At 43.4% G+C, this 21300-nt stretch overlaps 1 protein-coding gene across 3 annotated transcripts in view; it reads right to left on the bottom strand.

The window, feature by feature from the left end:
- The window catches only part of PRDM16 (PR/SET domain 16), a 410575-nt gene that overhangs the window by 41064 nt on the left and 348211 nt on the right, over positions 1-21300 (bottom strand). For all 3 annotated transcript variants that reach the window (XM_056865303.1, XM_056865304.1, XM_056865305.1), the window contains exons 4-5: positions 17113-17253; positions 4761-4863 (exon numbers count right to left, since the gene is read on the bottom strand). In XM_056865303.1, coding sequence (XP_056721281.1) covers positions 4761-4863; positions 17113-17253 — 244 coding nt within the window. The remainder of the gene's footprint in view (positions 1-4760; positions 4864-17112; positions 17254-21300) is intronic.

The raw sequence follows: 21300 nt of genomic DNA, 5'->3' as shown, positions 1-21300 counted from the left end.
CCAAGGTTGCATGCTGAAAAGGCAAGGGCTTCTGTCAATTTTGTCCCCAAGTTTTGTCCCCTGTGAGATGGTCCCAGGTTCAATTCCCAGCATCTCCAGTTCAAGGGACTAGGAGAGTGGGTGATGTGAAAGACCTCTGCCTGAGACCCTGGAGAGCTGCTGCCAGTCTGAGTAGACAATACTGACTTTGATGCACCAAGGGGTCTGATTCAGTATAAGGCAGCTTCATATGTTCATGTGAGACCTGTTCGCTTAGAGCCAACCTAGGTTCTGAGCAATTCCAGAATCCAGTAGCTCCACTATGACCGCTGCCTTTCTCGCTAAATACAACCAGGTTTCTCCTACCTATCGCTCTGTCTGTGTTTATCACAACTGTATCACCCCCTTCCTTCAAGGAGCTCAGAGCAGCGTAAAGGGCTCCCCACTTCCATTTTATCCTCATAACAAACCTTCAAGGTAGGATGGGACAGTGACTGATCCAGGGTCACCCACTGACCCCCTTTGGGGCGGAGTGAAAATCTGAACCCAGAGCTCACCACTCCTAGTCTATCCTAGTTCTATCCATCCACAGAGGTGGGAGATCACGCCACTGATCAGGGCTACCGGCAGTAAATACCATTAATGAGGGAAAAACACACCCTTATTTCTGTAAATTGTCGGTATGCCGTCCACATGTTTCGTATCCAACAGGGACAGCCATTCTTTCCTGCCAGTCTTCTGTGCTCCGTTTGTCAAATTTGTGTTACACGCCTCTATCTTAAGTTCCATCAGGAACATTCAGGACAGAGAAGGAAAGTAACCAATATATATATATATATATATATATATATATATATATATATATATATATACATCAGGCCGTAATAGCTTTCAAAGAGACCGAGGGGAACATAATTATGTACCATCTACATACTAATCTACCCGAGCCGTATCTCAAAGGAATTCAAGAGCCTTGCGCAAAATTCCTGCAGTGATAAAGGGGGTCGGCTGCATTTGGCTGAGGTTTGGAGAAAAGAGGTTTTTTTTTCTTCTTCAAATGATAATTATCTTTGTGTGGAACATTTTAACATTTCCTTTCTTATGCAATTCAGAGTTCCATTGAAAAAGTGGTGAGAGAGAGCATTGTTGAAGGCAAAGGGGATTTAAAAAAAAATTCTAAAAAGTCAAATTTTGGATGATGGGCTATTATGTTTGGGAAGCAATTAGCGAGCAACTGCCTGCCACTTGATACGCGGAGAAGGAGGAGGCAGATAAATACTGCCGAATGCCAAAAATGAAGCATTGTTGGGTACAAGGTAGGGGTTTATTTTTCCGGTCGGTTCAGAAATGTGTCATTTTGGAATTAAAATAAAATTGAATTCATGATGCATAAGAGAGCATCCAAAATTCAATTAAAAAAAAACACTGTGTGTTCCTTCTTTTTGAGCTTAATTTTTTCCTTGGTTTTAAAGGGAGGCTTTGACCCACCAACTATGAAACTGAAAAGGCTGAGGGTGTGCTCTAAGGCCCAATTCTGACCATACCTCAGTGGGGGTGGGACAAGCTCTTCTCACAGTAACCATCATCCGAAGCCAAAAGCCACAATTTACTGTACGTTTCCTGCTACTGTTATTTTCCCCACTGCTATTGTGCTCATCTACCCTCAAAATGAATCAGAATTTTTTCTAATGGAACGGAAGGAAGGAAGGAAGGAAGGAAGGAAGGAAGGAAGGAAGGAAGGAAGGAAGGAAGGAAGGAAGGAAGGAAGGAAGGAAGAAAGAAAGAAAGAAAGAAAGAAAGAAAGAAAGAAAGAAAGAAAGAAAGAAAGAAAGAAAGAAAGAAAGAAAGAAAGAAAGAAGCCTGAACACATGAAGCTGCTTTATACTGAATCAGACCCTTGGTCCATCAAAGTCAGTATTGTCTGCTCAGACCAGCAGTGGCTCTCCAGGGTCTCAGGCAGGGGGCTTTCACATCACCTACTTGCGTAGTCCCTTAATTGGAAATGCCGGGGATTGAACCTGGGACCTTCTGCACGCCAAGCAGATGCTCTACCACTGAGCCACGGCTCAATGGAAGAAAGAAAGAAAGAAAGAAAGAAAGAAAGAAAGAAAGAAAGAAAGAAAGAAAGAAAGAAAGAAAGAAAGAAAGAAAGAAAGAAAGAAAGAAAGAAAGAAAGAAAGAAAGATGGAAGAAAGACAAGTAGCAAAACAAAATGGTGAGATGAATAGGAAAGAGATAAGGCAGGAAAATGTGAGAGGGAGGAAGGGAAGAAGGAAGACAGGACGGGAGGAAAAGGACAGGAAGAGAAGGAAGGAAAAAATTACAGAGAACAGGAAAGAGAGAAAAACAATATTCGTTTTTTATTTTCTGTTTTTCGGTTATTTTTTTTCCTCAATTTTTTTTTTTATAAATCAGCCTTGCTCTTCCTGAAGCCCTATTGCCCTTCCTGCCCCAAAATTTAATCCAGCACTTAAAAAAACAATAATCCCAATCTTCTCTCAAGGAGATGAGGGCCACGCTCGTCATTCTCCCCTCCCTCATTTTATTTATTTATTTATTTATTTACTTATTTCCGTATTTCTAGCCCGCCCTCCCCCGACGAGGCCGGGCGCAGGGCGGGTTACAGCAATTAAAATTTCCAAGAGAACAATCGAACTGCAGATTGATGCATCAGGTTGAATCTTACCAGCTTTTCGGCTTGATCTTGCTCAATTTCCCTTCTCACTGCAGTCCCCTTCCTGTGTGGCTTTCAGCCACGTAGTTCCCACAATCCCATAAGCAGCATTTTTTGGCATTCAAAAAGAGCCCCTTTGCCCTCTTTCCCCGGCAAAAACACTGCTAGGATCCAACCCACGGAGCTTAATTTCTATGCAGACAGCAATAGCTAGCATGGTGTAGAGGTTAAGAGCAGCAGACTCTAATCTGGAGAACCAGGTTTGATTCCCCACTCCTCCACATCAGCCGCAGACTCTAATCTGGTGAACCGGGTTGGTTTCCCCACTCCTCCACATGAAGCCAGCTGGGTGACCTTGGGGGTAGTCACAGTTTTTTAGCCCCACCTACCTCACAAGGTGTGTGTTTTGGGGAGAGGAAGGGAAGGAGACTGTAAGCCGATTTGATTCTCCTTAAAAGGTAGAGAAAGTCGGCATATAAAAACCAACTCTTCTTCTCTTCTTCTTCACCGGGCCAGGTGCACTTTTTGGGTTTATTAAAAACATTATAAACAGGGTCAGCTCAGTACACCATAAAAAGCTGCATAAAAATCCCCTGGGAGCACCTGAATGTCTAAAAAAACCCTGAATGGCACATTTTTGAAAACTATTTTATTTTATTTTCGTTTCATTATGGCTGACCCTCAGCGAGGTTGTTCAACGGTTGAATATATATGGGCATAAGAGACTTGCTATCTACCAAACCACATCAGCCCACCAAGCTGATTCGTGTGTACTCCGGATTTCCCTTGTGTCTCAGGGAGAGCAGGGACTTTCCCAAGCCCTGTTTCCTGAGATGGTTGCAGCTGGCACTCAATCTGGGATAGGGTTGCCAGGTCCCTCTTCGCTACCGGCGGTAGGTTTTTGGGGCGGAGACTGAGGAAGGCGGGGTTTGGAAAGGGGAGGGACTTCAATGCCATAGAGTCCAATTACTAAAGCGGCCATTTTCTCCAGGTGAACTGATGCCAGGGATTGAACCTGGGACTTTCTGCCTGCAAAGCACTGAGTCTGTCATTGAGTTACCCCCTTCCGTATTGTAAACAGCTTCGAAGGTCAGGGGCATTGGCATATAACAGCTAGGTCTGAGCCCAGCAGCACCTTAGAGTCCAATAAAATTTTGGGGGTATAAGTTTTTGAGACTCAAAGCTCCTTTCGTCAAATGCAAAGAAGGGAGCTTTGCCTCTCGAAAGCTTATACTCCGAAAATCTTGTTGATCTTTAAGGTGCTACTGGACTAGTCTAGAATCTAGCTTTTCTGGTGGTATATAAGCGTTGAATCCAAACTGAAAAGGTCAAGCTAAAAAACACTAAAATTACAAATATATAAATTTATTATGGTGCACAGTAAAGTTAAAAACATAAGGCCTATATCATAGGCGAGTCATTCTCAATCAATAAATACTTGAAACTCATACACAGTTGTGATGTGGAAACCGTACAATGACCAAAGTAGGACCAAATAAGGACCAAACGCGTTTCGGCCTCAAAAAGGCCTTCCTCGGTGGCCAGACATAGAATTGTAGTCTAGTACACATCCTAACAGTATGATATCATAATGCACGGTAGAAAATACATAAAAACCCTTCTAGTCTTATGAGGCTTCTTGTAAAATTATTTATTCCATGTACACTAGAAAATGGCTCACATGTCCCACCTTGTATTTCATGCCGGGCTTCTAAGGGTGTGTATATATAGGGTTGCCATCTCTGGGTTGGGAAATACCTGGAGATTTTTGGGGCAGAGCCTGAGGAGGGCGGCGTTCGGGGAGGGGAGGGACTTCAATGCCGTAGAGTCCAATTGCCAAAGTGGCCATTTTCTCCAGGGGAACTGAGCTCAATCAGCTGGAGATCAGTTGTAATAGCAGGAGATCCCCAGATAGTACCTGGAGGTTGGCAACCCTATGTATACATCAAACAGTGTGTTAGGTCAAATCCAAATCAAATCATTTTTATGTGCGGCAGTTGCATCATGGCAGAGGAGAAAATGTGAATGCAGATTATCGTGTGTGTGTGTGTGTGTGTATAGGTCATGTTTTGACGGAGAGTGTGCTGGGGGGGGGGGCAGTTCTCACCTTCCAAACTAGGCGGCATGTTCCCAGCAGGGTAAGTGCTTTCTTTCATGTACATCAGCAGCTCTTCTCCTGGTTCTATTTCTTTAATAACTTTATAATAAATCTAGATATTTATAAAAAGAGAGAAAGAGAAAAGAGAAAAAAATTATTAAAACCACGGAACCGTTTGTGTTTTACTTCAAGTTACCTGAACTGCTCTGGCAAGTAGGGAATGCTGATACTGGACCCTGGGTCACTATTCCTGACAGCTAGGGGTGATTTTTAATTTCTTGTGCCTGTTGTTTTAAACCAGAAAACCCATTTCCATTTTGCTGCTGCATTATGTGGATCAAATCCGTGATTCTTTCTTTTTTCTGTACCACGTTCCGTTTCTGCACACTGAATTTTCCAGGCAAAATATACTCATTTCCCAACTAGGCATCAGTAAATCAGCATTACACATATTTGATACATATACAATATGCACTGTATGTATAAATATCATCAAAAGTGCACATTAAATCCATACAATATATGCAAACAAATCTACTAAACCAACAGCTAAGTAGAAAACTGAAACCACTGAGTAAAACAGAAATGGAAAGCATTTTTTTTTTAAATGGGAACCATTCACTCATCCCAAAGATGACTCTTCCACCTTCCCACACTGTTCTCACTTCCTGACTGTCCAATTTTCATATAAGAAAAACATTAATAGGTACCAGAACGCATCTCATTTATGGCTTATTCACAAGACCATTTTTATGTAGTGGGGAGTCACAAATTCAATGGACTTTCTTGGTCTGGCGCCTGGCCTTGGGAAAGCACCCCGCCCTCCTCAGGCTCCACCCTCAAAATATCCAGGTATTTCCCAACTTGGAGCTGGCAACCCTACTGTACATGAAATATCCTGGATCTGTGGTCAAGCTTCTCCTATAAGTCTTCTGATCTAAAACTCTACACAGCTCTAATGCCTACCATGGAACACCACACAAGATGTTCCCTACATTGCACATGCACAGCTGAACACTGTAGTTAATTGACCACCCTTGTGAATGCATCCTAGACTCTTCCTCATTCTTGTCGCTTTCCCCGATTCACCTTCAGGAACACGGTTGCCAGCCTCCAGGTAGCAGCTGGAGATCTGCTATTACAACTGATCTCCAGGAGACAGAGATCAGTTCACCTGGAGAAAATGGCCGCTTTGGCAATTGGACTCTGTGGCATTGACGTTCCCCCCCTCTCCAAGCCCCGCCCTTCTCAGGCGCCACCCCCAAAATATCCAGGTGTTTCCCAACCCAGCGCTGGCAACCTTATTCAGGAAGCCTTGTACTTGTGACCTTTGGGTGTGCACTGGGACAACGACCGCATGGCCTCTACCCACATGGGGCTTCTTCCATTCCCTTCAGTGTCAAGTGCATCTCTCTGAATGCATTGTTAATGTGAGTTTGGAATGCCTCCATCCATGAAGCGAATGAGGAAAGCCCCTGGCTTCTGCAGCAGCAATGTTGAAGCTCCGTATTGCTTTGAAGCTCCGTATTGCTTTGAAGCTCCGTATTGCTTTCAGTCGGAATTGCAGATAAGCATCCCCGATGGACAGCAGGTTTGAGATATGCCAACCCCCACAGTAAAAATTTTAAAAAAGCAGCCAGCTAGGAAATAAATAACACAAATAAATAAATAACACAAACATCGTGCACTAGCACAACATTTGCAACAACTAGCACAACATTTGCAATAATGGCCATTTGTTTGAGGCTAATAATCTATGCAGCCAAGAAGCACCACCACTGACAGGAAGAGAACTTGACATTTCAAGCCATAAATGAATCATAGGCTTTACTTTTGTGTAGAGTTCCTGTCCCCTTTGTCTATGTAGGTGACAGCTTGTGGCAGTGGCGGCTGAGTCCTTGGGACAGCTCATGTTGCCTTGTGCCAAGGAGCTGGATTAGATGGGGTTTTGTCCCCCTGTGATTTTATAGCAATGTGAATTCCCAGCTCAGTAGTAGGAGACAAGTAAGACTTATGTGGATCCACCTTGGGATGCCTCCCCTTTAAATACGTATGACTTTTAGTATGCGTTTTTCAATTGTTCCTGGATTGATGGAAATTGATTTAGTCTGCAATGTTAATAAAATTAAAAACACACACACACACACACACACACACACACACACACACACAAATTCTGACCTGTCGGTCAAAACAATACACAGTTGCACAAAGAAGCACAACTAAGCTTCAATTCTACATTATACTATTTAGACACATTTTATGTTTTGAATGGGGTGAGGAAATATATGTTCCCCCCCGCTTTTTTCTTTTCAGTTTTGTGCATGGTTCAGAAGGCTGCTGTTCCGCTGGCAGTTGCTTTTGGCAAATTCCCTCATGTTTGTTTGTTTGTTTTAGGGCATTTGCAATGGCATGCCGTTTTTGCCCTATGCGCCGTTTATTACACTATTTATATGCAACGGATGTGAAAACAGGTGTTGCTTGTAACAGCAATATCATTTCAATTATATAGGGGTGGGGGCTTTGTCCCGAGTATCGAAAAAACCTTAAAAGAAAAGTGAACTTTTGAGCGCCCTCAAAATTGTCACCAAATTTGGTAACGTCCCCGAACATGATAAACAATGCTTCAGGCAATTACAAGACTGAAGCCGATCTGCATTTTGGAAAGATTGTTCTCAGATGCCAGAAGGTAGACGTATTCGGGGAATGGCTGGTTTACACATATCCCAAGTAAAGATATTTTATAGCTCTATGGCTGCGTGGATCTTTCTATACTGGCACCCCTATTTCTAAACAGCGCTTGGAGACCTTTCACAAGACGTCTTCTGGAAAACCAAGCCAAAGCTGCATTCTCCTTTCCGTACATTACACTATACAGACAGACTACTCTAAAGATAATGAAGGATTCCCTTAAGAAACAATACTTTTTAAAAAGGCTTTTTTATCAGTAGTTTTTAGGACTTTCTATGTAAACAATCCATCTTTCTAAATAAAGAACACTCCATACTGACAGTTTCATTTCTCTAGATTCACCCGTGCCTCGTTCTTGGGCAACATTTAGACTGTAACCTCCTTTGGGGCAGGAACATGTCTTTATTGTGTTACAAAATGAAGTCTTTGTTATAAAATAAAGGGCATGGTTGCAGGATACAGATACTTGGCGGACGTTTTCGGTCTGTTCAGAACTACTGGGAATCCCAAGTATGCTGTCTTGAGCTGACATGGAAGAAATGCATAACAAAAATGGAATAACTTGCAGTGTAATCCTAAACAGAGTTACACCCTTCCAAGTCTGTTAAGTCAACGGGCTTAGGAGGGTCGAATTCTGCTTAGGATGGCACTGTAAAGTCAATAAAAATGGCATGTAAATTGACGTGCATAAATAAACGACAGCCCAACATAAGAACATCTTTCAATACAAACAAAATTTGCCTGTGATGAAAAAAATGGGTTGGATCCTATTTAAAGGACATTCTGTTGCCATACATACCCTGAACCTTGGGGGGGGGGGCTATCCTTGCTGTCCCCTTCTGCCATTTTGGAGAGGCTGGCTACTGTTCACCCCAAGGTCTTTTCTGGGGTGGCCCCTCAGGAATGGCCTTCCTGAGTTTGTGAAGAAGGCCCCCCACTTCATTAGAAATCATACATGGCTGAGGGGTTTAGGAGGGCATTTGGCTAGAGTTCTGATAGAAGTTTTTACTGGACTGGGTTTTTGTGTGTTTGTATTTGGATGTATTAAACTTGGTATCTTAAAGATAACATTATTACCTGCCTTGAGTCTTATATTTGGAGAAAGGCAGCACATAAATGCCACAAACAAATAACTCCCACTGAGTGAGGAGTCGGCCTCAGAGAGAAAAGATTCCTTCTTCTAGAGCAGTGGTTCCCAAACCTTTCGAGTTCCACAAACTCAACCCCAGCACCCCTTAACCTATCCTATAAAAAACATTATTCAAAATAGGGGTTTGCACGACGCACTAAAGAAGATAATAATAAAATTTCAAAACAGTAACAATTAATTGCACAACTATTCAAAATCAAACTAAAACTTTTTAGTTGAAATTTATTCAACAAAACTGATGAACTTGATCCAGTGGTACCAGCTCTTCAAAGTCTGGGGGGAAAATTCCGATAGTTTCCACCAAATTTGCCAGCATGGCGCCATAGCTTGATCTATTGTAAATTAGTGAACAACACAGTTGAAGGGGCCCACCTCTAGAGCCCCCCTACTGCCCCCTTGCCTCTTATTGCCCCCTAGGTGGTACTGCCCACTTCGGGAACCACTTTCTAGAGTAACACTCAGCTGAAGGGAGTTGTAGGATACAACTCATCGTCCATAAGGATATTGGGCATATATTTTGATTCTACTGATCACATTGTCACCCTGAGTCATTCCTAGGCAGCCTTCTAGTCTCGGCAGAGTTACACCCTTCTGAGAACACGGACTTAAGTAGAACTTGCAAAGGTATAACTTTGCCCAAGTTAGCCCGGTTGATGAATTTCTTTGAAATTCCAACAGGTTGTGGTTGTTTTTGCCTGACCTTTCAAATTCAACCTTGGATTATTTTTTTCCCCAGGCAATATTCGGGGGACACGGTTAGACAACCACAGCCGTGAAGTTTGCTGAAATTGTCAACAGATGAATCTGTCAGGATTCGGTCTGCACCATCCTGTCCGAGGGAAAGGCGCAGAATTCCACTGGTAGATGACCAACACCGACTATTTCCCCGCCCCACACACACATTTTAAAGCGAATATAGTTTGATATATCTCACCCACGCTGAGGCTAGGAACCTGGCAGACATTTAAATAAATAGATAAGGCAGAAACTATGGGCTGCTGTTCTTTTAAAGTTACTTTCAGTAGCTTTATGTTTTATGTTTTAATTTATTTTTCAAAAGCCGTTTACATTTTCTGAGGAATACATTTCAGGGTCATCCTTGTTATTTCCGCCTGAAAAATAATAATCTCCCTTTCAGTTTTACATGTATGGATCAAATCTGTGAGTCTATATTTTTCTGCCACTGTCTGTTTATTCACACACACAAAATCTCCAGAAATTGTACACATTTTGCAATGATGTTTGTGCATTAATACATATTAAAAACATATAAACAATGTATACTGCAGGCATAAATACTGCATATGTCTAAAAACTGTACAACATGAGGACATAACATTATTGAGTCTACAAAAACAACTGAGAAAAGCACAGGACTGTCAGCAAAATCAATAATAAAAATGAAAGAAACAAAAATTATTGACTATCTACTCATTCGTAACTCTTCTGCGTTCTCATCTTTTCAGCTCACCCACAAGAGGGCGGCCTTCACCAATGAAAATAAAGTTTGTCAATGAAAGAATCCCTGTAAGGATAAAACCCTGTAGTCCACATATCCCCCCCACCCCGACTTCAGGACCATCTCTTAAAATATACCTTTAAGACAACTAGTTAAAACAGCTGTCCCGTCTCAAACAAGACAAAACTTTGAAATAAAACAACAGAAACACTCCCTTTAAAAACACACACACAAACAAACCAAGCACACAGAAATCGATTTCAAATTCTCAGTCAAAAAGAGAAAAACACGATTATATTTTCTCATACAAAGGGCATCTTTCCTAAGCAACAATCATAATGTTTTATGCAAGAGCACAAAGGACATCGGTCAGCTTTTTAAAGATCACGGATCGTAAGGAAGAGTTCTGTATAGCTCACTCCATCATTTGGACACTGGATGGTCCAATAAACTTATTTAACTTCAGATGAAAATCTAAAAGGGTTGTTTGAGGTGGGCCCAGGAGCCTAAGCATACCCCATGGGACTTTTGACTCCCTCCTACCAAAAGGCAATAGACGTCTGAACCCCATCTGGAAACACCTCTGAAACTTTCCTTATTTTTTGAAGTAGAATAGGAAGAAAAACAGGTTGATGCTCATAAACATACATTTAAATTTTTGATGGGGGCGTGGAGTGAGTTTGCTGGGCGTTTTGGATCCGAGACCCAACTGACATGCTTTGTTCTGTATGATCAGTTATGGAGAAGGATGCCTTTGACAGCCCCCACTGCACCCCACCCCCAGGGTCACGTAACACTGCAAATCAGACCTAAAAAAGACCCTGCAGAATGCAGACATTTCAGACACGCACGAGGGGTCAGGGAAAAGGGGGAGAGAAGGAAAGAAAAGGAAACCCAAATTAAAGGAAAGGGGGAACGAAGCAATAAAACGTCTGACCTGTTTCTGTTGCGCAAGATTCCCCACCGGAGAAACCCAGGTTAAATTTAGATTGTGGACCACAAAAACCATTCTCTCCTGCGATTAGGAGACGACGGCAGGTATTCTAGGCCCGGGGGGGGAGGGGAAGGGGGGGTCTACTGCTGTCTTTGCAAGGGCATCAATCTGAAATTCGGAGCACCCCTCTCTTGCAGAAGCTCTCCTGTGCTCAACCCGTCCTCGATTACCTAAAACTTCATCTCTCAGACACACCCACTTCATTTATCAACCCGGCCTCCCTAACATCAAGAATGTCAAGAGAGATTGCGGCCCCGTTGAAAGTCAAAGGAAAAGGAAGTTTGGGTTACGGGAGCCAGCAGTCCTGAGTTTCAAACAGGCTGAAAAAACACTTTATTTGTATTTAGGGAGGAGGGGGGAAACCTTTCTTTAATACAGTGTCGAGGATGAGAAGGCATCTAACCGGGCAAGATTTCCCTTTGTTTAATAATCAGAATACAGAGCAGTTCTGGGTAATTACAGACACGACATTCTGTTGATTCGGGAAGTGTTTGGGGAAAGGGTTCGCAACTAATTTGCTTTGTGGGTTTAAATATAGTCATTTTTTTAAAGACTACTACTGCCGCTCAAAAGATTAAATTTTAGGCCAATTTACCTGAGCGCTAGTCCACTTATCTAAATGAAGCAGCGTGCATTTCCACGCAAACATCGATAGAAGACGAGAAGAGCAATCTGTGAATTAAATCATGGGCCCGCTTCATGGATCTGAAGCAAGGGCTTCTTGCTTCTGAGGGCACGGGCCACAATTCAGCGTGTTCGAATTTTTGGAGACCACGGGACTCTTTGTTCTTTGCCACAAATAATATTACCCCATTGCACCCACGAGAGGACAACTGTTAAGGTTTGTCGGTGTGGCAGAGGTGTTGATCTTTTTTTTAAATAAATAAATAAACAAAGCTTTAAAATTATTAACAATAAATATTACTTATGGTTCTCTCTCCATCTAACACAAAGATTTGGATCTGGTAAACTTGCCAGTGCCACAGGATGGGAGAGTGAAAAGACTGTTCCCAAGTACAGAGTGCTTTTCTCCAAGGCCAAATTAAATGCACTGCCATCGGGGGAGTTAGTAGGCAGATTTTCAGGGGTCCCATTTTCCGAGCGACTTTGGAGTTCGGACACTGGTTGGCATTTTTTTGTAGATGGTGAAAAGCATGATCTCGCCAGAGACAAATGGATCACAATACACATTCAGAGGTGGGGACCTGCCCTAAAGCAAGAATTTATAGTTGCAAAGTTATTGGCGGATACTGATCCAAATGTAACCCTCACCGTGGCAAAAAAAAAAAAATATTATCGATGGTTTTTAATGATACCTCTTTTTAACTGTACTGTTTGGATATTATATTTTTGTATGTTTGGGCATTTATGTATTATGGAATGTATTGAACTTGTTTTGCTCATGACCTGTTGGTCCACGAGCATAAAGAATGGAATAAAGGCGAGTCAAAAGAGGTATTTCTAATGTGAAATGTGAGAGAACATTTAACAACAACGACCACAACACACATTTGTGATAAACGCAATAGCAAAATATCACGATTTAGTTCTATGCCATTTTCAGAGGGTAGCCATGTTGGTCCACAGTAGCACAGCTGGATTCAAGTCCAGTATCTGACGAAGGAAGCTTTGACTCTTGAAAGCTCATACCTCCAAAATCTTGTCGGTTTCTAAAGCGCTACTGGACTCTAATCTAATTGTTCTATGTCAGTCGCTCCTGGACTTATCTTCAGAAGACATCTGCAGAACTTGGCAACGAGGACTTCTTATTCATTAAATGTTTTCAGGGGGTGGGGAATGACACGGTGTTCAGTATTCCTGCATGATTTTATAACAGCGAATTGAACATGGCACTCCGTAATCCAGGAATACAGTCAGAGGTGAATTCCTACAGTCGTTTCATTTGTTGTAACTATTCAGCTTCCAAATGTGTACTTGATGTTTAACAAATGTTATATGCCTTCGCAAAAACATTCCCCCCCCCTTAAAGACGAACAAACCATTTATCCCAGTTGTAGCTGATTCAGATTCTGGCTGAATTAAATGACCCGAAGGAGATTTGAAGGAGCGGAGCGGATTAATTTTGCCCACAGAGGACAAGGTTCAGACTGCAACGTGAAAACAAAACAGGGGAGAGAGTCTGTCTCCATACCACTTGAAGGTTTAGAACGGGGGGGGGGGAGCAGAAAGAATTTCCTGCATTCGCTGGCTCCGTGCAAACTTGGAGGGTTTGAGCAGGTTCTTGTGTACTGCACGATGAAATTGGGGCTGTTGACCATGTTCAATTTACAGGCAAAAACTGACAGAAAAAAACAGACTTCAATATTGATGGCTGTTGTTCAGGAGTTTGGGATTGGGTAGTGTGGAATCCTAAACAGAGTTATACCCTTCAAAATCCATTGACTTCTGCGGACTTAGAAGGGTGTAACTAGTTCTTAGGATGATGGCACTGTTATTTCTTAACTTGACCTCAGCTGGATTTTTTTGTGATGCTGAAGATTTAGAATGATCAGTGACTTCCTGAACAGTTGTAAAAATGGCGATAAGAGATCTAGTGGGGAGGTCAACGGTTTGGAATTCTTTGGCTCAAAGAAGAGCATTGTTTAGACTTCCTGGAGTTTTCCAAATAGTTTGGTGTCATCTGCAAACTTTGGTGCAATTTACACATCAGGAGACATTACAGTCTATTGGGAGGGAAATGATAGGATTACAACAGGTACCTTTTACAGGGTTGGGCATCCCGATTTACGACACAATTATGCACTCTGCAAACAAATCAGGTATCAAAAATACTTCTGGACATCGACTGGAGACCAGTTGTAATAGCAGAGCTCTCCAGCTAATACCTGGTGGCTGGCAACCCTACTGCCCCCTGACCCCGATCTTCGAGTCCAGCTTTCTTTCCTGCTAGAGTCCCGGATCAGGATGCCAGTCTCCCGGTGGGGACTAGGGATCTCCTGAAGTTACAGTTCATCTCCAGAGTACAGAGATCAGTTCTCCTGGAGAAAATGGCTGTTTTGGAGGTTGGACCCTATGGCATTATAGCCTCCCCAAACCCCGTGCTCCCCAGGCTTCACCCAGAAATCTCCAGGAATTTTCCAACCTTGAGCTGGCAACTGTACCCCCCTGCTCCCTGCTAGAGGCCAGGAGGAACCTGGCAACCTTAGTCCCAGATGGCCATAGGAGGCAGAAGGACGAAAGACTCAGCTGCTAGAAGAACTTGGCAAAATGCACAGCAACGCAGAATGTACAATGCTGATTTACCGATGCAGGACGGCAAAATGCATACCTCAAATGGGGAAATCACAGATTCGCATCACACAACGAAAAACTAAAACTGGGAGTTTTGATTCAAAACAGCTGTGTTGAGAAATCTAAAAACATCCCGAAAGCCACCTCAAAATAATTTCTAGAAATACATAAGCGTTTTGAGTAAAAAAATAAAACAAAATACAGTTGGGCTCCAAACAATGTGGGGAATGATGAAAGAAATGGGTGTTAACAGACCCGGGTCCATTGTTCTTGCCCTTTGTTATGAAATAATTAGCCTGCTAACACTTGCCGTCATTTTACTGGACTTTTTGTTTAGCAGAAGCGAAATAAATTCTGTCCAATGCCATGGTTCTTCTTTGGTCGACAGGCTGTTTAAACCGCCAGGTCATGTTTTAAACTGAATCTCTTGGTGGTGGGGGTAGGGGTGTCTTTTACATGCAAAAAAGGTCATTGGTGCATTTTATCAATGATAAATAACACGATTCCCATCATTCAATATAAATTTCATTTTGTGCACTAACTAGAACATGACTTTCATTTTTTTTATTAAGTTTCTGGACTGACAACTATCAAGGGAGATTTTGTTGCATCAACATCAGCTTTTGCGGAAGGCTTCCCGGTGACTTCAAAATGTTACCTTTCAGACTGATTCTTTTTTTTTTGGCACTCATAAAAATAGCCACAAGTTTTTCCTTGCTTATTCATTTATTGAGCGCCGTTTAATGGAAAGCAGCAGAAACACCAACCAAAATAACTGACCCAGCTCTGCATAGTCTTGTGGAACAGATAAAAAATATGCATTAGCTTCAAGAAAGCTGGAAAAAAAGAAAAGGGCACCTTGGGCTGTGGTTAAATTTTGGGATTTAGCATTTGGGATTTTGTATTTCAGAAAGAAAATGCATTTATGTGTGTACTTAAAAATATGTCTATCTAGATTCTCAGAAAAACTTTCAAAGCAGCTGACAATGATATGATGTAGCTCTTAATTAAAAACAATATAAAAAACAACATAAAACTATTTATTTATCTTCATTATTTGAACTCAAATGGGATGGGGGAAATTTCAGAGAATTTTGCCTTGCTTCTGCACTTTTGAAGAAGAAGAGTTAGTTTTTATATGCCGACTTTCTCTGCCACTTAAGGGAGAATCGGCTTACAATCACCTTCCCTTCCCCTCCCCACAACAGACACCCTGTGAGGTAGGTGAGGCCGAGAGAGCTCTAAGAGAGCTGTGACTAGCCCAAGGTCACCCAGCTGGCTTCATGTGGAGGAGTGGGGAAACAAATCCAGTTCTCCAGATTAGCCTCCGCTGCTCATGTGGAGGAGTGGGGAATCAAACCCGGTTCTCCAGATCAGACTCCACCGCTCCAAACCACCATTCTTAACCACTACACCACGCTGGCTCTCTTTTTTGTTAATTCTTTTATTTCTTACTTCATTTAAAAAAAAACAAAACACACACAGCACAATTCCATGACAACAGCCATTTTAAAAAAAAACCTCAGGAGAAAGAGCCAAAAACCTTCCCTAAGTCACCCCAGGCCTGTTTCAAAGATTTTCACAAATAACAACCAGATCGCCACAAGACAGTGAGCAGTGACCATCTGCTAGACGATGACATTCCACAAATGGAGAGTCACGGCCAAAAGGGCCCTGTCACATATCCTTACTTGGCATAACACAGCCCCAGATGTTCATCAGAGAGAACAATGGCCTAAAATTTACCCACCTGGAACCAATTTTCTGTCCCCAAGGAACTCAGGAGTGGGAGAGAAAAAAAATGGTCCCCGGACAGTATCGAGCTAGAAATTTCCCCTAGTATCTATGGTAAAGACTACAGAGGCTAGGGGAGGCAGCCTAGAGAGTCACCTGGAAGGGACATCACAGCCTTCCGAAACCTCCTGTGAAATCTCCTGAGGAAGTATTGGGAACTCCACACATACACATGAGGGATGTCTGCTGTTAGGGTTGCCAACCTCCAGGTAGTAGCTGGAGATCTCTTGCTATTACAACTGATCTCTAGCCGATAGAGATCAGTTCACCTGGAGAAAGTGGCGGCTTTGGCAATTGGACTCTATGGCGTTGAAGTCCTTCCCCTCCCCAAACCCCGGTCTCCTCAGATTCCACCCCCAAAAACCTCCCACTGGTGGCGAAGAGGGACCTGGCATCCCTAAGGTGCATGAAGGAAGGCGATAGAGTAGAGGAAGGTGAGATGTGGCTTTTCTTTGGGGTTGCCAGGTCCCTCTTCACCACTAGCGGGAGGTTTTTGGGGCGGAGCCTGAGGAGGCCGAGGTTTGAGGAGGAGAGGGAATTCAATGCCATAGAGTCCAATGGCCAAAAGCGGCCATTTTCTCCAGGGGAACTGACTTCTATCAGCTGGAGATCAGCTGTAATAGCGGGAGATCTCCAACTAGTATCTGGAGGTTGACAACCCTACTTTTCGTGAGCTGAGGCATCACTGAGCATCTTGTCAAAACTGGGGCAGAACTGCTCTTTGAGTATGTACAAGAGTCCTTTCCCTTAATTGTGAGGAAGCACTGTTTACTTTTGCATCCAGTATCTCCTGTTTTGCAATTAAAGAACTAGATTTTTTTTTAAAAGGCTCTAAACGGAACTCAAATGATAAATGGACAGAACTTTCATCTATGATACAGTCCTTTTATCTCACTACACGCAGGCACACCCCTGCCCCAACGTTTACAACCAAAGACCAAATCACGTCAAACTAAATTGAACACACTGGTGGAAAGACAGGCTGAGACTGGGAAGAGAGTAAAATAGAGCCAGACCGTACCTGGTCATTTATGGGACACGCTGCGAGGTTTTGCTCTTCGCTGGAGCAGGCCATCCGGATGTACTTCAACCAGTTCCCGTTTCCATTTCCGGTCTGACTGGCATCGACGCAGAATTTTTCAGTGCTCAGGTCTTCACCAATCTGCAACAAAAGGCAAGAATGCTGTTGTTGTTGTTTTTTAAAAAAATTAATCAGCATGATCAAAACGGAAGTTAATTGCGTTTCCAAGAATTCTTTTAAGCCCTATAAGTATTAAAGAGGAAGAAAGGGATGTCCGGCAGGCACCCCAACCATTATGTGGTCACTTCAAAGAGCAGTGCTGAGACAGAAGAAGGGCAGACACTTCTGTGCCTTGACTTAGAACTATTGGTTCACCAAAAAACAAATCCCCCAACAACCCTATCTGGAAACTGCAGAGCAAAACTTAAAACATGCAAAGAAAGAATAAAATATTTATTTCTAGGGTTGCAGACTCAAGGTTGCGAAATTCCTGGAGCTTTTGGGGTGGAGTCTGGGGGTGGGGTTTAGGGAGGGGGGAACCTCAACATAGGGTTGCCAGGTCTCTCTTCGCCACTGGTGGGAGGTTTTTAGGGTGGAACTTGAGGAGGACAGGGTTTGGGGAGGGGAGGGACTTCAATTAGGGTTGCCAACCTCCAGGTAATCGCTGGAGATCCCCTGCTATTACAACTGATCTCCAGCCGATAGAGATCAGTTCCCCTGGAGAAAATGGCCATTTTGGCAATTGGACTCTATGGCATTGAAGTCACACCCCTCCCCAAACCCCGCCTTCCTCAGGCTCTGCCCCCAAGAAGAGGGACCTGGCAACCCTAACGTCAATGCCATAGAGTCCAATTGCCAAAGGGGCCATTTTCTCCAGAGGAACTGATTTCTGTAGCCTGGAGATTAGTTGTGATAGTGGGAGTTCTCCAGCCGCCACCTGGAGGTTGGCAACCCCGTAATCAAGAGACACCATGCTTAATTGTTCCTCCAAGGAAGAGTGCCATGGATTTGAAGATGAGAAAAGTACAGCAAGAGCGACCTAATGCTGCAATTCTCAGAATTACTTAAAGGCATACATATATGTGTGACTGTGTGTGTGGAGGGGAGAGAAAGAGAATACGGTGACCTTTTAGCAAAGTGTTTTTTTTTCCTTTTCAAAATTATTGTCAAAGCAAGATATCAGCACCTTCTACTTTCTTCTCACAGGAAAAGTGACACCATACCGAGAATATCTACAGGCAGGTATTAAACGTTTTCACACCCAAACTCTCGAAGAGGCAAGCTTCTCTCAGAAGCCCTGGGTAATTTCCTGGTGTGATTACTGTAATACATATTATACCTTTGAATATGATTTGGAAGATGCAGAGGATTACAAAATATGGTTGTCTAGCTATCAGCTGGGAAGAGTTGCAGCAAGAGAGCATGCTGCAACAGTATTGAAGGAACCTTAATCAGTCATTGGCTCGTCCCAGGCTAAACCAGGGTTGCCAGGTCCCTCTTTGCCACTGGCAGGAGATTTTTGGGATGGAGCCTGAAAAAGGTGGGGTTTGGGGAGGGGAGGGACTTCAATGCCATAGAGTCCAGTTGCTAAAGCGGCCATTTTCTCCAGGGGAACTGATCTCTATCGGCTGGAGATCAGTTGTAATAGCAGGAAATCTCCAGCTAGTACCTGGAGGTTGGCAACCTTAGGCTCAGCTCAAGTTTTGGCATTATCATTTCAGTGCACTAGACAGGCACATCTGCAGTACACTGCTTTGAGCAATGCCTGTGCTTTGGACTGGGACACATGCTGCCAAAGAAAGCCAGCTTTGGTTAAGAACATGCTTGCAATGTACCACACAATCGGGATCGGTGCTGAGAAAACGGCATTTCAGCTTTGGCGGTCAAGGGCTCCGAACTTGTGATGCTCGTGTGCAGGGAGGTGGGAAATACTGTCAACAACAGATGAGCAGATTGCGCATGTCCCCTTTGAGGTCTTTCGTACAGTTCCTTTTGAACGACACTGGTGTAGACAACACGGTGACGTCCCCAGTTTGCTGGGAATGAAAACCACTGCTGCAAGAACCGCTTCTAAGCCTGATATCCTTTGGAAAAGAGTTAACTGGGCAGAAAAAATTATATCTTCTAGGTTACAAAGTGATTTTCCACATCAGAAATTTAGTCTGCCCCCCCCCAGCATTTCCCCCCACTTCTGTCCCTAACCTCCCCTCTCGTGGCTAGTCTCTACCTCTTCAGTGTCACTTCCCCACTCATCGAAAAAGGTGTATGCCGTACATCACCTCTTCTCATCTCCTGGTTCGTCTGATATGAAAAGCAGACTTCTCCAGGATCAGTGGCAGCCAAATTTTGCCCTGCCCAATTACGCATTTTGGATTCTTGGTTGAACCGTCACAGTTCTGAGATGCTCGCATGAACTAAATGGAGTGTGCCACACGCTGCAAAGGATCTGGATTTTCTTTCCACATTACTGAGCTCTGTATATTTTTTCAGTTCCTTATGTTCTGAGGTATTGGGATTGGCCAGTTACCGAACCACCAAGCACCGGATTGAGTTCCAGCGTTCCCACTTGCACCTTTGGTCTGTTCCGCCAAGTGGCACTCAGGATCTCGGCCCGAAGACACGTTTCATAATCCATTAATGTTAGACGCTCCGAATTAGCAAAAGCAAAAGTTAACGGGGGGGGGGGGTTTCTAGTTAGAATTTGCAGGGCCTTTTTTTTCCTTTTTCTTTTTTTGCACATCGTTTGAGGTTTCCTGCTTCTCTAATTTGGGAGCTCTCTCTGGTGAGTGGTTCGGTCAGATTGCCAGGAGAATCTGTCATCAGTTTTGCTAATGGATTCTCTGGGCGCATGAAGAAATGTACCAGCCATGAGCATCGATGCCCAAGCGCCTGGTTACTACAACACCACTTTGTAGATGCATTAAACTTCCTCTCCCCAAGAAGATTGCCCTTGACAGCTTGGCTGATGTGCTAATTTTATTTGGCAACAGTGAGAAAGAGGTGTTTTGTTTTTTTAAAGCCACATTAATGCACGCGCTGTTTCAGAACAATGCGTTTGTTGCTCCTAAGAGTCAGGAAACTGGGTTTTCCCCCCTGCCTTAAATGCCACAATTCATATTTTCAAAAATATTTTTTGTTTGGGTTATCTCAGCACTGTCAAAACGTTGTGCCAGAACACAGAGATGGAGAGTCTGCAAGCAACAGAAGGGAAGAGAAGGGAAGAAGCTGTATTTGTGCGGTTGGGAAGCTGGGTTGAGCGCAGTATCCTCTGCAACCAAGGGATCAACGTAACGGGCCTCTGCATTTTTTCCCCTCTTGCCATTTTTGTCTGTGCTCAACCTTGCTGCCCTGTCTTCCTCGGTGGTCTCCTTTCCTTGTATTGACCTTGCTAAGCTTCTGAGATCTGACGAGATCGGGCTATACTATGCCACCTTCCCTCCCACTAGGGTTGCCAATCTTCGGGTGGTTAAGCAAAGCAAGAGTAGGCACTTATGGCACAAAAAGCACTACAAAAGAATGCTGAACAACATGTTTGGAATGACAAGTTAAACAAGCAATGCAACCAAGAACAGAAGGAAATTCCTGTTACATGTGTAGAAAAGTCACCACGTTCCTGCAGTGTAGACAGGTAAGTGAAGTGACTAAATATCAAAGTCCTAGAATGCCATGAGTAGAGAGAAAATAGGCTTCCGGTAATGAGTCCTATTTCGCTGGTGCTTTGTCAATTCAGGCAATCCTGTGACGTTCCGTCAAGGTTCCACGGAACATATGTTCCGGACAAGAAGGCATATAGCCTGACAGTACTAATGGATGGCGAATCTTCGGGTGGTGGCTGGAGATCTCCAGCTATTACAACTGACCTCCAGGGGACAGAGATCAGTTCACCTGTAAAAAACGGCCGCTTTGGAAGGTGGACTCTATGGCATTATACCTTGCTGAAGTCCCCCCTCCCTTAACCTCCCCCTCCTCAGCCCCCATCCCTGAAATCTCCAGGTATTTCCCTACCCGGAGCTGACAACCCTACCTCCCACCTTCCATGTTTGAAAAAGATAAAGAGTTTGGGGCCTTTTCACTTTGGGAAAAAACAAATGATTCGGAGGGGGGGATATGGTCAAGGTTTATAAAATTATGCATGGTGTGGAGGAAAAGGCTAAAGGTGCTTCTCTGTCCTTTCCCTTTACTAACAGC

The sequence above is a fragment of the Euleptes europaea genome, chromosome 19 (genome assembly GCF_029931775.1).
Source record: "Euleptes europaea isolate rEulEur1 chromosome 19, rEulEur1.hap1, whole genome shotgun sequence".
Taxonomy (NCBI): Eukaryota; Metazoa; Chordata; class Lepidosauria; order Squamata; family Sphaerodactylidae; genus Euleptes; species Euleptes europaea.
This window is presented reverse-complemented; position numbering and strand designations above follow the sequence as displayed.